Here is a 16026-nt window from a genome sequence, read left to right as displayed (position 1 = left end):
CGGGGGCTCTTGGCTGCGGGGGGCCGGGGACACTGGGCTGCGGGGGGCACCCCGAGCTGTGAGGGGCCAGCGGGGCCCAGTGGTAGTTCCAGGACAGTCCGGCCAGCCCTTGCCCCCGCCCGCTGGCCCGCCCTGCCCCCCTGGAAGCCCCAGCTGTCTGCGCTGTCACTCCGGCCCGGCGGGGCTGAACCGGCTGATGTCAGAGGGATACAAATAGCCGGAGCCTGGGTCCCTCCCCGACTCCTCTCACTCGGCTCCCGCTCGCTCAGCAGCCTCTGCAGCCACCCCAGCTTCAGCCTCCGCCCGGGCTCCTTCCAGCCGCCACCATGAGCCAGTCGTACTCCTCCAGCCAGCAGCGGGTCTCGTCCTACCGCCGCACCTTCGGCGGGGGCTCCCCGGCCTTCTCCCGCTCCTCCGTGGGCAGCAAGGGCCTGGCCAGCTCCGTCTCCTCCCGGGTCTACCAGGTGTCGCGCGGCCCCGCCGTGCCCAGCCTGGCCAGCCTGCGCGTCACCCGCGTGGCCCCCCTGCGCTCCTACCAGGGCGGCGGGGAGCTGCTGGACTTCAGCCTGGCCGACGCCCTGAACCAGGAGTTCCTGCAGACCCGCACCAACGAGAAGGTGGAGCTGCAGGAGCTGAACGACCGCTTCGCCAGCTACATCGAGAAGGTGCGCTACCTGGAGCAGCAGAACGCCCTGCTGGTCACCGAGGTCAACCGGCTCAAGGGCAAGGAGCCCACCCACGTGGCCCACCTCTACGAGGAGGAGCTGCGCTCCCTGCGCCTGCAGGTCGACACGCTCACCAGCCAGCGGGCGCGCGCCGACGTCGAGCGCGACAACCTGCTCGACGACCTGCAGAAGCTGAAGCAGAGGTGAGGGGGGTCTGGTGGGCTGGAGTGGGGGGGGGGAACCGGCCTGGGGACCCGCCTGGCCCTGGGCCCTCAGCCCCCCGTCACTGAGCCCCACACACCCCCTGTCACCGCGCCCCATCCCTGCACCCCCCGTCCCTGCGCCCCACACCCCCTATCCCTGTGCCCCATCCCTGCACCCCATACCCCCTATCCCTGTGTCCCACATACCCCCTGTCACCGCGCCCCATCCCTGCACCCCCCGTCCCTGTGTCCCACACACCCCCTGTCCCTGTGCCCCATCCCTGCACCCCCATCCCTGTACCCCATCCCTGCGCCCCATCCCCCCTATCCCTGTGCCCCATCCCTGCTCGCCATACCCCCTCTCCCTGTGTCCCACACACCCCCTGTCACCGCGCCCCATCCCTGCACCCCCCGTCCCTGTGTCCCACACACCCCCTGTCCCTGTGCCCCATCCCTGCGCCCCATACCCCCATCACTGAGCCTCACACACCCCCTTTCACCGCGCCCCATCCCTGCACCCCCATCACTGAGCCCCATCCCTGTGCCCCATATCCCCCAGCACCCGCCCCCCCCAGCACTCAGCACCCGCCCCAGCATCCACCCCAGAGCTCAGCACCCTCTCCTGCCCCAGCACCTGCCCATCCCTAATGCCCAGGGCCCTTCCCAGCAGCCTCCCCTCCCACCTGCCTCTGTCTGTCTGTCTCCGCCATCTGACCCACCCCTCCCCGTCCCATCTAGCAGGGATGCAGGGGGCAAGGTGGCACGTCCCGCTGCGGGAGCCCCCTGCGCCTGGGAGCCCTGCGGCCCCTTGGCTCTCCAAGCTCTCCGCTTCCCCAGGGTGCCGGGGCCTGGCTGTGCCCGGTCGGCCTCACCCTCTGAAACCTCGTCCCGGGGACCCCTGGCTCTGGGACGCTGGGGCCCCAGGGGTTACAGGAAAGCGGGGGTGTCAGGGAGTCCCCGGGCGCTGCTCTGGAACTGCTCCCCACAAAGCCAGGCAGGACCCTGGGGAGCCTCCTCTCCCTCGGAGCAGCCTGTCTGCAGGGCAAGAAGCTCCCATGGCTTCACCTCCTGGGTCTCTCCTTGGAGCATTCAGCATCCTCTGCCCCTCCGTGCGCTTCCCCCAGCGAGTCCGCCCAGGCGGGGTCCTGGGGGGCCACAGGGTCCTGCCCCCCCACTTCGCAGTCAGACGTGACTCCCAGCCAGCCAGTAACACAGAGGTTTATTCGATGACAGGAACAGGGTCTAACACAGAGCTTGTAGGTACAGCGAACGGGACCCCTCAGCCGGGTCCATCTTGGGGGGTGGGGAGCCCAGACCCCGGTTCTGGGTCTCCCTCCATTTCCCCAGCCAGCCCCCAACTGACACTCTCCAGCCCCTCCTCTGCCTTCGTCCCTTCCCCGGGCCAGGAGGCCCCTGATCTCTGTGTCTCCAGCACCTTCAGCTGGCACCTTGCCGGGGAGGGGCCCAGGCCGTCAGTTGCCAGCAGACAGGGAGTCGCCAGTCTCTGTGCAGACACCGTCACACCTGCCCCCTAGGGCTCTGCACCAATCACCCCCCCATCCCACCACCTAGATACCTGAGAAAGGCAGAGGGGAAACTGAGGCACCCACCGTATTCGGAGAAAACGTTAAGAACATTCCCACTTTGTCACAGGGGGTACCTGGGAGCCCCCTGCCCCTACCCAGACCCAGAGCTCCGTGGCACTCAGCTGCCCTCAGCCCAGGGCCAGCGTGCAGCGGTGCCGTGGGGAGGGAGGAGCCGGTGCCCGCAGAGGAGAGCATGGCAGTGCCTGATGCGGCCCACCCAAGGCCAGGCCAGAAACGCAGGAGCCCGAGCAGCACAGCGTGATCTCTGGGGCAGCCCATGGGCACTCCGGGCCCCCGCTTGCTCTCTGCTCCTCTGCACCCTGGGTGTTTGGCGCCATTACGCAGGGGTTGCCCCAGGCACAGGGGGGAGCTGCCCCATTGCAGGCCATGCCAGGAGGGGGCTGGCATGGGGCTGGCTCATTTCAGCTGTGCAAAGCAGCAGCCCTGAGGGTGCTGTGACTTATGCCAGAGACCCCCCCCCCCGCCTTCCTGTGCCACGCGGCGCTGGGGCTGAGTAGAGAGCCTGGCCTGGCCGCGCTGCATGCTGGGACTGCTCGTCTCCCCAGGCCCCACACGGTCTCCGCACTCAGGGCTGCCTCGTGCCCTCCTGGGGAGGGGGGGGGGGGATGCAGCTCACAAGCTGCCCTGGGGCCACGCCCGCACAGCCAGACCACCGTGCCCACGACAGCAGGAGCCGAGGGCAGCGAGCCCTGTGGGGTGGGGGGGCCAGGCTCCGGGGGAGGGTCCCGGCAGGCACCATCAGGTTCATGCAGCGCTGGGGGGAAACCTGTCTGGGCCCCTACCTCTGCCCCACTCACCCCGCCCCGCCCGCAGGCCTGGCTGCTGGAGCTCTGCCCCGCCCCACAGAACTCGGGCCCGGGGGGCGCAGCTGGAACCGTGGGAACCCTGAGCCGGCTCCAGGACGTGCAAGGGGAAGGATGTCTCTGCTCTCGGGGCCAGTCCCAGTGCAGCTAGAGGCCCGGAGGGAGCTCGCGGTGGGGGGAGCCCTGCCCTGCAGGCTGGGGGGAGGGAGCTGCACGCTGTGGGGCATGGAGAGGAGGACTGGGCTTTCAGAGGGGCTCCCTGCGCTGATCCCACAGCTGATGCTTAGGTGGTGGCTGGCTCGGGCAGGGGAGCTCCGAGGGCGAGATCTGTGGATCAGGGCGGGCACTGGGCCCCCAGCGGCACGGCTCGTGCTCCAGGCACGTTCTGCCGCTCCGGACCGGTGCCCGCTTCCACAGAGCAGCTGGGCTGGCTGGCTGGGGTGCCGGACGGGCACAGGCTGAGCGCACGGGACAGGGGAGGGAGCCAGCCCTGGCACCATGCCACACCCAGCCCTGGCACTAAGGGGGTGAGGCTGGAAAGGGGCAGCAAAGGGAGACCTTGTGGGACTGGCAGACTAGGCGGCGTCCTGTCCCCTGTGTCACTGGGGGGGGCCCACCCCACAGACAGGGGCCTCAGGGTCAGGCCCACAGCCGGAGGGCACCACAGCAATGTCTAGGCCTGGCAGAGCAACACGGGGCAGGTGGGGGAACCCCCCCACGTGGCTGGAAGATCCGTGTCCAACCCAGCGACGGGTCTGTGCCACCCCTGCCCACTCAGCCTTGGTGTGCCAAGAGCCCCGGTCTCGTCCGCCGCTGGGCGTGCCTGAGGGCTGGCACCATGGGGCTGCAGGGACAGGGGACCGTGATCCTGGGGGGGCCGTGCGGGCAGCCTCCTCCCCGGCCCCTGAGGGCCGGCTGCAGCTCCTCCCAAAGGAAGCGGAGCAGAGACCCAAAGCCCCGGTGCCCTACAGCTCCCCTGCCCTACAGCTCCCCTGCCCTACAGCTCCCGGCGCTGCCAGGCAAGGGCCGGCCATGAGCCGCCCTGGGGTGCTGGGCGGGGGGGGGACTTGTCTCTGGGCTCCGCCAGGGCTGAACGTCACCGAACTGAACGAAGCCAGAACAGCTGGCGTCAGTGCCCCCCCAGCGGCTCTGCTGTGGCCACCATGAATCGGCAACCTGCACCGGCAGCCCGAGCCGCAGCCTCTCCGGGCAGGACCCCCGGCTGCACTGACCGCGCGGGAAGTCCCTGCGCTACCTGCACCCTCCACCCCCACCCCCCCATCCGGGATCCCTGAGCCCCATGTACCCCCCAATTCACTGCCCAGGGACCCCCCCACCTGCACCCTCCACCCCCATCACCCCATCCGGGGTCCCTGAGCCCCACGTACCCCCCAATTCACTGCCCAGGGACCCCCCCACCTGCACCCTCCACCCCCATCACCCCATCCGGGATCCCTGAGCCCCACGTACCCCCCAATTCACTGCCCAGGGACCCCCCCACCTGCACCCTCCACCCCCATCACCCCATCCGGGGTCCCTGAGCCCCACGTACCCCCCAATTCACTGCCCCGGGACCCCCCACCTGCACCCTCCACCCCCCCATCCGGGGTCCCTGAGCCCCATGTACCCCCCAATTCACTGCCCAGGGATCCCCCCACCTGCACCCTCCACCCCCCCATCCGGGGTCCCTGAGCCCCATGTACCCCCCAATTCACTGTCCAGGGACCCCCCCACCTGCACCCTCCACCCCCACCCCCCCATCTGGGGTCCCTGAGCCCCACGTACCCCCCAATTCACTGCCCAGGGACCCCCCCACCTGCACCCTCCACCCCCATCTCCCCATCCGGGGTCCCTGAGCCCCATGTACCCCCCAATTCACTGTCCAGGGACCCCCCCACCTGCACCCTCCACCCCCATCACCCCATCCGGGATCCCTAAGCCCCATGTACCCCCCAATTCACTGCCCAGGGACCCCCCACCTGCACCCTCCACCCCCATCTCCCCATCCGGGATCCCTGAGCCCCACGTACCCCCCAATTCACTGCCCAGGGACCCCCCCACCTGCACCCTCCACCCCCATCTCCCCATCCGGGATCCCTAAGCCCCATGTACCCCCCAATTCACTGCCCAGGGACCCCCCCACCTGCACCCTCCACCCCCCATCCGGGGTCCCTGAGCCCCATGTCCCCCCTCACTGTCTGGGATCCCTGTGCCTCAGGTTCCCCCCTTTCCCCATATCGGAGCCCTGTGTCCCCGAATCTCCTCTCCCTGCCCCTGGTATTGCAGCCCCAACTCTGCAGATCCCCCAGCCCCCCATGCTCCCGCCCCGGCCCCTCGGCCGGCTCCCCTATAAGGAAGGGGCCGGCGTGCGGCGCGGGGTGACCTCAGCCTTTGTGCTGGGCTCTGCTTTTGACTATAATAGGGAACGGGAGGCCAGGCCGCTGGCCCCCAGCCAGCCCGCCGGGAATGCGGAACAAGGGGCCCCCCCGTCCAGCGCCTGGGGGCTGTGCCGGCCCAGGAGCCCCCTCCCCTGGCAGCCTGCCTGTCCCTGCTTCGTCCCTCTGGCCTTGGGCTGCCCCCTGGACGGCCCTGCCTGCCCCCCAGCCCCCGCCTGACGCCCCCTCTCTGCCCCCCAGGCTGCAGGAGGAGATCCACCTGAAGGAGGAAGCTGAGAACAACCTGGCTGCCTTCCGAGCAGTAAGTGCCCGCGTCTGCAGCCTGGCCTGCCGGGCCCTGGCAGGGACCCGCCCGGGGGGGAGCGCGGAGCAGAGAACCGGGCTCCCTGCCCCCTCCCCCGCCGAGAGCCCCAGGCTACAGACCCTCCCTCCCTCAGTGTCTCCAACGCCCCCCCCCCCCCAGCTGGCTGGGCCGGCCTGGGCACCCAGCACCTGGCACCCCAGGGCTCAGCTGTTCCGACTGGCGGCAGGTGGGGCACGGAGCAGCGGGGCTGCAGGGTTAGCGTGGGGCAGAGCTCTGCCCACACCCCACACACCCGGAGGGTGACTGCTGGCCGCCAGGGTCCCCCCATGCCAGGTCCCCCAGCCCCCGGGCACGGTGCCGCCCACCCTGTCCGGTGCCACTGGTGTCACTCAGCACCTCTGCGGCCCCCCGACGCTCTGGGCCCGGGCCCTGCGGCTCCCGTCTCTGAGCCCGGCTCCCTCTCGGCCGGCAGGACGTGGACGCGGCCACGCTGGCGCGCATCGACCTGGAGAGACGCATCGAGGCCCTGCAGGAGGAGATCGCCTTCCTCAAGAAGGTGCACGAGGAGGTGGGTCCACGGAGAGCCCTGGCCTGCCCCCCGTTACTGCCCCGGGGCCCTGCCCATCCCCCCAGTTACTGCCCCGGGGCCCTGCCCATCCCCCCAGTTACTGCCCTGGGGCCCTGCCCCCCGTTACTGCCCCGGGGCCCTGCCCCCCATTACTGCCCCGGGGCCCTGCACCCCCTGGAGCCCTGCCCATCCCCCCAGTTACTGCCCCGGGGCCCTGCACCCCCTGGAGCCCTGCCCATCCCCCCAATTACTGCCCCAGGGCCCTGCCCATCCCCCCAGTTACTGCCCCGGGGCCCTGCCCATCCCCCCAGTTACCGCCCCGAGGCCCTGCCCATCCCCCCCATTACTGGCCTGGGGCCCTGCCCCCCCTGCCCCCCAATTACTGCCCTGGGGCTCTGCCCACCCCCCCAGTAAATTCCCTGGGGCCCTGCATCCCCTGGGGCCCTGCCCCCCAATTACTGCCCTGGGGCTCTGCCCACCCCCCCAGTTACTGCCCCAGGGCCCTGCCCATCCCCCCAGTAAATTCCCTGGGGCCCTGCATCCCCTGGGGCCCTGCCCCCCAATTACTGCCCTGGGGCTCTGCCCACCCCCCCAGTTACTGCCCCAGGGCCCTGCCCATCCCCCCAGTAAATTCCCTGGGGCCCTGCATCCCCTGGGGCCCTGCCCCCCAATTACTGCCCTGGGTCCCTGCCCATCCCCCCAGTTACTGCCCCGGGGCCCTGCCCCCCCTTCCCCCCATTACTGCCCCGGGGCCCTGCCCATCCCCCCAGTTACTGCCCTGGGGCCCTGCACCCCCTGGGGCCCTGCCCATCCCCCCAATTACTGCCCTGGGGCCCTGCACCCCAATTACTGCCCCAGGGCCCTGCCCATCCCCCCAGTTACTGCCCCGGGGCCCTGCCCATCCCCCCCATTACTGGCCTGGGGCCCTGCCCATCCCCCCAGTAAATTCCCTGGGGCCCTGCATCCCCTGGGGCCCTGCCCCCCAATTACTGCCCTGGGGCCCTGCCCATCCCCCCAGTTACTGCCCTGGGGCCCTGCCCATCCCCCCAGTAAATTCCCTGGGGCCCTGCATCCCCTGCCCCCCCCCCGATTACTGCCCTGCGACCCTGCCCCCACCCCCTGGTTTCTGTCCTGGGCCCTGCCCAGTGGGGAAGGTCCCCGAGTCAGGGCTGGCTAAGGCCTGTGGTCGCTGCTGACCCGCTGCCAGGGTGTGAGGGGCAGTGGGGCTGGAGCTGGGCTTGGGCTGGGAGTCAGTGCTGGGCTGAGGGTGACTGGGGGGCTGGGCTGGGTTGGGGGTGACTGGGGGGCTGGGCTGGGGGGTGACTGGGGGGCTGGGCTGGGGGCTGTCTGGGGGTCAGTGCTGGGCTGGGGGTAACTGGGGGGCTGGGCTGGGGGCTGTCTGGGGGTCAGTGCTGGGCTGGGGGTGACTGGGGGGCTGGGCTGGGGGCTGTCTGGGGGTCAGTGCTGGGCTGGGGGTAACTGGGGGGCTGGGCTGGGGGCTGTCTGGGGGTCAGTGCTGGGCTGGGGGTGACTGGGGGGCTGGGCTGGGTTGGGGGGTGACTGGGGGTCAGCGCTGGGCTTGGGGTGACTGGGGGGCTGTTTGGGGGTCACTGCTCTGACGCTGCCCCCTGGCTCCAGGAAATCCGGGACCTGCAGGCCCAGCTGCAGGAGCAGCACGTCCAGGTGGAGATGGACGTGTCCAAGCCAGACCTGACGGCCGCCCTGCGCGACATCCGCGCCCAGTACGAGAGCATCGCCGCCCAGAACATCTCGGAGGCCGAGGAGTGGTACAAGTCCAAGGTCAGGCCGGGCGGCGCTGGGGGCTCTGCTGGCGCCATGGGGGTGGGGGGGTCGGCGCTGGGCTGGGGGGTGTCTGGGGGTCAGGGCTGTGCTGGCGGGTATCTGGGGAGCGGTGCTGGGGGGAAGGTGTCTGGGGGTCAGGGCTGTGCTGGGGGGTGTCTGGGGGGTTGTGCTGGGGGGAAGATGTCTGGGGGTCAGGGCTGTGCTGGGGGGAAGGTGTCTGGGGGTCAGGGCTGCGCTGGCGGGTGTCTGGGGGGCTGTGCTGGGGGGAAGGTGTCTGGGGAGCTGTGCTAGGTTGGGGGGTGTCTGGGGGTCAGGGCTGTGCTAGGTTGGGGGGTGTCTGGGGGACTGTGCTGGGGGGAAGGTGTCTGGGGGTCAGGGCTGTGCTGGGGGTGTCTGGGGAGCGGTGCTGGGGGGAAGGTGTCTGGGGCTCAGGGCTGCACTGGCGGGTGTCTGGGGGGCTGTGCTGGGGGGAAGGTGTCTGGGGAGCTGTGCTAGGTTGGGGGGTGTCTGGGGGGCTGTGCTAGGTTGGGGGGTGTCTGGGGGGCTGTGCTGGGGGGAAGGTGTCTGGGGGGCTGCGCTGGGCTGGGGGGCAATGGGGGGGCTGCGCCGGCCACGGAGGCGGGGGCTGGGCTCGGGCCCGCTGTGCACACACTGCCCCACGCCCCCGGAGCTGGCTCCTGGCTCCCAGTCCGGGGCAGGGCGGCTGGCGTCCGGTCACAGCGTGGGGCTCTGGGGCTGAGTTGCTGCCCGCCGGGGCCTGTGGGGAGCTCAGAGCAGCGCCAGCCCAGCGCCCGCGGCCGCGTGAGCCCCAGCTGTGCCCCGGCCGCCGGCTCAGCTGCCCTCTCCGGGCCCCTCCCCGCAGGTGTCCGACCTGACCCAGGCCGCCAGCAAGCACAACGACGCCCTGCGCCAGGCCAAGCAGGAGATGATGGAGTATCGGCACCAGATCCAGTCCTACACCTGCGAGATCGACGCCCTCAAGGGCACGGTGAGCAGCGGGCAGGGCCGGGGCCGGGGCTGGCGGGAGCCGGCCGTGAACCCGCTGTCCAGGCAAACGGCCCCCACAGACGGGAAGGGCAGGGGACAGGCCTCTCGCAGCTCTGCCCCGTCCCTGCTGGGCCCTGGGGCGCTCTCCTGTCTTGGGGTGCGAGCCCCCCGCAGAACCCACTCGCCTTCCCGCTCCGGGCCCTCCGTCGCTGCAGCTCCCTGGCAGCCCAGAGCGCCACCCGGGGGGCGACGGGGCCAGTGCGGGCACGGTCCTGAGCGGGAGCGGCCGGAGACGCGGCTGGGGAATCCTGGCTCTGCGGAGCAGCCAGAGATGCCCGGCCCCCGGCCCCCACTGGCAGAGAGCCAGCGATCCGGCCCCCCCACCTGGGTCCGACCCCCCCAAAACTAGCCCTGTGCTAGTCCCATCAGCCTTGTACTGTCCCGGAGTCGCGGGCTGGGGGCTCGGGCACCGCGCTGAGTGACGCCAGCCAGGACTCTGGGGCAGCGTCTCCCCTCGGGGCCACTCGCCAGGGCAAGGAGCCTGCCCGGCTTCAGCGGCTCCTGGCTCTGACCTCGGAGCGTTCAGCCCCCTGCTCACCCCGGGAGCTCCCCACAGCGAGTCCCCTGACCCCTGGGGAGCCTCATTCACCCCCGAAGGGCCAGGGGCGGCTCTAGGTATTTTGCCTTCGGCAGCAGCCTGCGGGAGGTCCGCCGAAGCCGCGGGACCAGCGGCCCCTACCCAGGCAGCCACCAAAGGCAACCTGCCTGCCGCCCTCGCGGCGACCGGCAGAGCGCCCCCCGTGGCTTGCCCCCCCCAGGCTCGCGCTTGGCCTGCTGGTGCCTGGAGCCGCCCCCCCAAAGGGCCCTGCCCCCCACTCGGCAGCCAGCCGTGACTCCAGCCAGCGTGGGACACAGACAGGTTCTTAGCCGGGAACCCAGCACAGGACAGAGCTTGTGAGCACAGAAATCAGGGACCTGCAGCAAAGTCCAGCTTGGCGGGATCCAGGGCCCAGCATCCCCCCTCCCAGCCCCACATCCCAAACCAGGCGACTGACTCGCTTCCAGCAGCCCAGCCTCGGTCACCCCCGGCTGCCCCCCTGCGGCCTTTGTCTCCTTCCCGGGCAAACAGGGCCCCTGGTCTCTGGTCTCCAGCCCCTCCGGTGGCTCTGGCGGGGAGGGGCCCGGCGGTCAGTTGCCAGGATACAGGGTGTTGGCCATTGTCTGTGCCCAGGCAGCCAGTCGGGGTCACAGCTGCCCTCTGGGGGTCCCTGCAACAGTCACACCCCCTGTGCCACCGCCTAGATACTGGAGTAGCACACCGGGGAAACTGAGGCACACACAGTATTCAGAGAAAACATTAAGAACATTCTAGGGGAGGGACAGCTCGGTGTGAGCACTGGCCTGCTAAACCCAGGGTTGGGAGTTCAATCCTTGAGGGGGCCACTTAGGGATCTGGGGCAAAAATGGGTCCTGCTAGTGAAGGCAGGGGCTGGACTCGATGACCTTTCAAGGTCCCTTTGAGTTCTAGGAGATTGGTATAGCTCCAATTATTATAACACATCCACAAACCCATCCAGCTGCACCAGGTCCCACCAGCTCCAACATGATTCAAAATGAATAGATAACACCCACCCCCAGCCCTGTCCCTGTGTGGTGACCCCTGTCACGGTGTGTGGGGGAGTCGGGGCCCTGCACCCCCGGCTTCCTGCGATTCACGTGACTCTCGGCCAGCCAGTAAAGCAGAAGGTTTATTAGCCGACAGGAACACAGTCCAGGACAGGTCTTGCAGGCACAGAAAACAGGATCCGCCCAGATAGGTCCATCTTGGGGTCCCAGGAGTCCCACAGCCCCACTGGGGGGTCAGAGCCCTGTCTGTCCTTCCCTCCATTCCCCAGCCAGCTCCTGAAAACCCCCTCACTCCCCAGCGTCTCCTCCCCCAGCCTTTGTTCAGCTTCCCAGGCAGAGGTGTCACCTGGCCTCTAACCCCTTCCTGGGTTCTCAGGTTACCTGCTCAGGCATCTTCCCTCCGGCCAGTCCCCCACCCCCCAATGCAGCCCGTCCTTGCAGGCCAACACCCCCCACTCAGCATTCACAGCCCCCAGTAAGACCAGTCCCAGTTCGTCACAACCCCCCATACACAGCCCCATCCCTATGGGGCTACCCCCCTGTAGCCTGTCTCCTTGGTCCTGGCTCTGCCCCGTCATGGACCCCCAGGATCGGGGCCACAGCCCCAGCTTGGGGACAGGCTCTGGGAGGCCCCATCAGCCGGCCAGGCCCCCGAGGGGTCTCGCTCTCCCTCCAGGGGAAGCCACGCGGCTTCACCGCCTCCTGGGGCTGGACCTCTGGGCCTGCAGCCCCCCTGCCCCCCTCACCATGAGCTCCAGGCAGCGAGTCCCCCTGAGACAGACCCCGAGGGAGACTTGTACCATCTCGGGGGGCAGCGCCCCCCCCCCCCCCGCCAGCGTCTGCAGGGACACGCAGCCAGCGCGGGCCGACAGGCGGGTGATGAGTCACCTGGACCAGCCCAGGGAGCCTGGAGAGTGAAGGTTACAGCCAAGTCCCTCCTGGTCAGCCCAGCCACACTGCAGGGACCCCTCGGTTCGGCTCCGTCTCCCCGTCCGTGGGATCTCCTCTGGCAGCCCCTGGGTGCGCCTGACTGCTCCCTTCGCAGAGGTGGGGCCAGCCACGGTCATTGGCTGCCTGGTGTCTGGGGCCTGGTGACTGGCTTTGCCGTTGTCCCCACCGAGTCTCCACTGATATGGGGTCGGCCTCAGCCCGTCTCCCTCCAGTGACCCACGTAGCCCCAGACAGCCGGGCGCCATGCACAGCTGTGTCTTACCCTGCCCGAGTGCAAGCGGTCCCTTCCCCCGCCCAGGTGACACTGCAGCGCAGAGGGGAAACTGAGGCACACACAGGCTTCATACAACGATGATGTAAATTCCCACTGTCCCCGCCGGGGGTGCCGGCTCTGACACGCGCTGTCCCCGCAGAACGACTCCCTGATGCGGCAGATGCGGGAGCTGGAGGAGCGCTTTGCCGGGGAGGCGAGCGGCTACCAGGACACCATCGCGCGGCTGGAGGAGGAGATCCGGCACCTGAAGGACGAGATGGCGCGGCACCTGCGCGAGTACCAGGACCTGCTCAACGTCAAGATGGCGCTGGATGTGGAGATCGCCACCTACCGCAAGCTGCTGGAGGGCGAGGAGAGCCGGTGAGCGGGCGTCTGCCCAGCCCGGCCCCTGCCCCTGCCGCCCCGGGGCTCGGCTCCTGGGGGAGCCCCAGCGTGGGGTGTCCCCAGGCAGTCCCAGGGCAGGGCCCCCAGCCAGCCCAGCCCGGTGTCTGTGGGGCTCAGGGCACCTCTCTCAGTGTGGCCGTGGCACTAACCCCTTTTCCTTCTCCTTGGCTGCAGGATCAGTCTCCCCATCCAGACCTTCTCGGCGCTCAACTTCCGGGGTGAGTGCGGGGCAGGGCCCAGGCAGGGCAGCATGGGGGGGGCCCTGAGCCCCCTGCGGTGGGGCTGCAGGAGGGCCCATGGCTGCTGTCTGTGCTCCCAGCCAGCCCTGGCCTGGCCGAGCCCCCCGGCCTGCTGCTTTACCCAGGCCAGCCAGTGCCTGAGCCCCCGCCTGCCCCCAGCCCCTCGCCTTGTGCCCCTGCCCCCACCCCCGCCATGGCCCAGCCCGCGCCCCCCACCCCCAGCCCCTTTCCCCGTCCCCCCAAGGCCCAGCCCGTGCCCCCCAGCCCCTTTCCCCATCCCCTCACCCCCAGCCCCTCGCCCCATCCCCCCATGGTCCAGCCGTGCCCCCCACCCCCAGCCTCTCACCCCATCCCCCCAAGGCCCAGCCCGTGCCCCCCACCCCCAGCCCCTCGCCCCATCCCCCCACGGTCCAGCCGTGCCCCCCACCCCCAGCCCCTCACCCCATCCCCCCATGGCCCGGCCCGTGCCCCCCACCCCCAGCCCCTCACCCCATCCCCCCATGGCCCTGCCCGTGCCCCCCACCCCCAGCCCCTCACCCCAGCCCCCCAAGGCCCAGCCCGCGCCCCCCACCCCCAGCCCCTCTCCCCATCCCCCCATGGCCCAGCCCGTGCTCCCCACCCCCAGCCCCTCACCCCATCCCCCCATGGCCCAGCCCGTGCTCCCCACCCCCAGCCCCTTTCCCCGCCCCCCCATGGCCCAGCCCGCGCCCCCCACCCCCAGCCCCTTTCCCTGCCCCCCCCCAGTCCCAGCCCGTGCCACCCGCCCACAGCCCCTCGCCCCATCCCCCCATGGCCCAGCCCGTGCTCCCCACCCCCAGCCCCTCACCCCATCCCCCCCAAGGACCAGCCCCCTCACCCCTGGCCACTCACCCCCCCCCGCCCCAGGCTGACTCTCCTCCCACCTGCAGAGACCAGCCCGGAGCAGCGGGGCTCAGAGGTTCACACCAAGAAGACCGTGATGATCAAGACCATAGAGACGCGTGATGGGGAGGTGAGCGGGGGGCAGGGGGGCGGCTGGGTAGGGAAGGGGCCCAGGCACACGGGCCGGGGCTCACCTGGCTCTAGCCATGGCTGGGGGGGGCGAGAAGCCCCAGCTTCCCAGGGGTCCCACTGGGGTGGGGTGGGGGGCTTGGATCTGTCCTGGCCCAAGCCGGCTCGCTCCTGGCTCCAGGGGGGGTTTCGGGTCTCCCTCCCGCCCCCCTGGCACTGCACTGCAGGCTGTGCCTAACGTAGACGCCTCGGCCGGGATCCAGGCTCCTGCCACCCACGTGCCCGGGCCCGGAGTGGGCGGGCAGTGCGGCCGGCTGGCGCAGGCTGTGCCCCGGTCTCTGTGCAGGACGGAGATCCAGGGCGACCCGGCCGGAAGGGAGGGTGGCGTTTGCCCCTTGCGCCAGCGCGGTGCCAGTCCCGGGGGCTCCCGTCTCACCAGGGCTCTCTCCCGAGCAGGTGGTGAGCGAGGCCACGGAGCAGAAGCACGAGGTGCTGTAGATGGCGCCGGCCGGGCGGCTGCGGAGAGACGATTGGCACCGTCCATCCCCGCCGATGCCCCCATCTCGCCCCACTCCTGCCCCAGCCCCTCCTCCATTGTCCCCAGGGCATAACCTCCCACGCCTGCCTCCCCCACGCCCCCGTCTCTCTCCTGCTTCTGAAGTGCTGTGCTGGGAGCTCGCCTGGGGGGCCCCGAGTCAGAAGTGGGGCTGGGTGTGGGGAGCAGGGGGACACAGGGCCGCGGCTCGGGGGTGGGGGAAGGGGGGCCCCATGCAGGCTCCCAGCAGCAGATTCTGCATCCCAGCCCCGTGTCCCCTGTACTCACGCGCACCTTCCCTGCACCCCCGAGGGCCTGGCAGGGGCCTGCCTCCGCCCAGGCCCGGGGCCCCGGAGCTGGCGTTTCTCCTGGGCAGCCTGGGAGGGGAGACGGAGACTGGCCAGCCCCCCGCCTCCCCCAGCCTGGACCAAAGCCATGGAGCTCCCCGTAGTGCCCATCGCCCGGGGAACTGGGGCTGCTGCCGGCTCCGTGGGATGGCGAGGATGGGGCGGACCAGGCCCCCCAGGAGTGTGCCAGGGTCAGGCTGGGGGACTCTGCAGGAGGCTCCCCACGGGCAGGGAGCAGGGCACGGTGGGACCCGCGGGAGCCTAGAGAGGATCCGGGTAAGTGAAGGAAGCAGGCGAGGGAGAGAGAGGCAGAGAGAGATGGACAGAGGCCAAGGGGCTGGGGGCACCGCACCCCCACCCGGCCCCCGCCCCACAGCGTGTACGCGACTCCCCCAGGCTGCTGAAATAAACAACGGAGCACGACCCTGCCTCTGAGTCCTGCTTGCGGAGCCGGGCTCGCCTGCCTGCCGGCCTCTCGGGGGTCTCCGGGCGCACCCCGGGGCAATCCTGCCACTCGCCCCTCTCCAGCCAGGGCCAGCTGGGGGGCTCCCAAGGGGATACGTGGCTCCCTGCACCTGGGCTGAGCAGCTCCCTGCAGGCCCCGGGGGGCTGGCTTGTCCCGGCTCTGGTTGGGAGGCAGCGCAGCGGGGCCTGCCGGGCTCCCCCCACCCCCCGCCCATTTCTAGGGTCCCTTGGGAGTTTGTCTCCTTCGCTGTGGGGAAGGCCCCTGGGCAGAGCCGAGCCAGCCCTCGGTTTCTTCCCTCTGTGGAAGCTGGGTAGTGGGGGGGTCATTGTCCTGCCTTCCCTGGCTCCCTCACGCCCCTCCCCAGCACATCTCCTCTGTCCCCGGCCGGCCGGGAGCCAGGGCAGCCCCACTCCGAGCGGAGCCCGGCTGGGCAGCCCGGCTGTTCTCGGCACACGCTCCAGGGATAGGGGCCGGGCTTATTTTCAAGCATTTTTGGAGCTTTCGATTTTCGTTTCGCAGTTGTGGGGGGTCGGGGCAGTCGGGCCAGGGGGGGTCGGACAGTAACTACTTAATGGCGGTCGCTCTCCACACTCACCCAGTTCAAGCTCTAAGACACCCCGAGGGCCTGGCCAACAAGTCGGCTCGAGTGCGGCCTCAGCAGCAGCTCTGTGGCCCCCGCAGCACGTGGGTGTTTTCACCAGAGTCGCACCCTGAGGGGAGATTCAGTCTCTCCAAGCCCACAGATAAGCCGCAGGTCCCTGCCAATGGACTGGGGGGGATTTAAAGACCCCACACTACAGCAGCCAAGAAAGGGGTGTGTCCCGGACCCCCAGGAGCGGGGCTGCGGCCCCAGCTTGGGGACAGGCTCTGGGTGGCCC

General features: G+C 70.4%; 1 protein-coding gene across 1 annotated transcript; it reads left to right on the top strand.

The window, feature by feature from the left end:
- Positions 1–239: 239 nt before the first annotated feature.
- DES (desmin) lies at positions 240–15105 on the top strand. The gene is made up of 9 exons (XM_045032449.1): positions 240–868; positions 5915–5975; positions 6451–6546; positions 8185–8346; positions 9212–9337; positions 12327–12547; positions 12746–12789; positions 13719–13801; positions 14257–15105. Exons 1-9 carry the CDS (start codon positions 327–329, stop codon positions 14296–14298), a joined length of 1377 nt encoding a protein of 458 aa, XP_044888384.1. The 5' UTR covers positions 240–326; the 3' UTR covers positions 14299–15105.
- The last annotated feature ends 921 nt before the right edge of the window (positions 15106–16026 follow it).

Source organism: Mauremys mutica, chromosome 10 (assembly GCF_020497125.1).
Source record: "Mauremys mutica isolate MM-2020 ecotype Southern chromosome 10, ASM2049712v1, whole genome shotgun sequence".
NCBI lineage: Eukaryota > Metazoa > Chordata > Testudines > Geoemydidae > Mauremys > Mauremys mutica.
The sequence above is the reverse complement of the archived record's forward strand: the minus strand, read 5'-3'. Positions and strand labels throughout refer to the sequence as shown.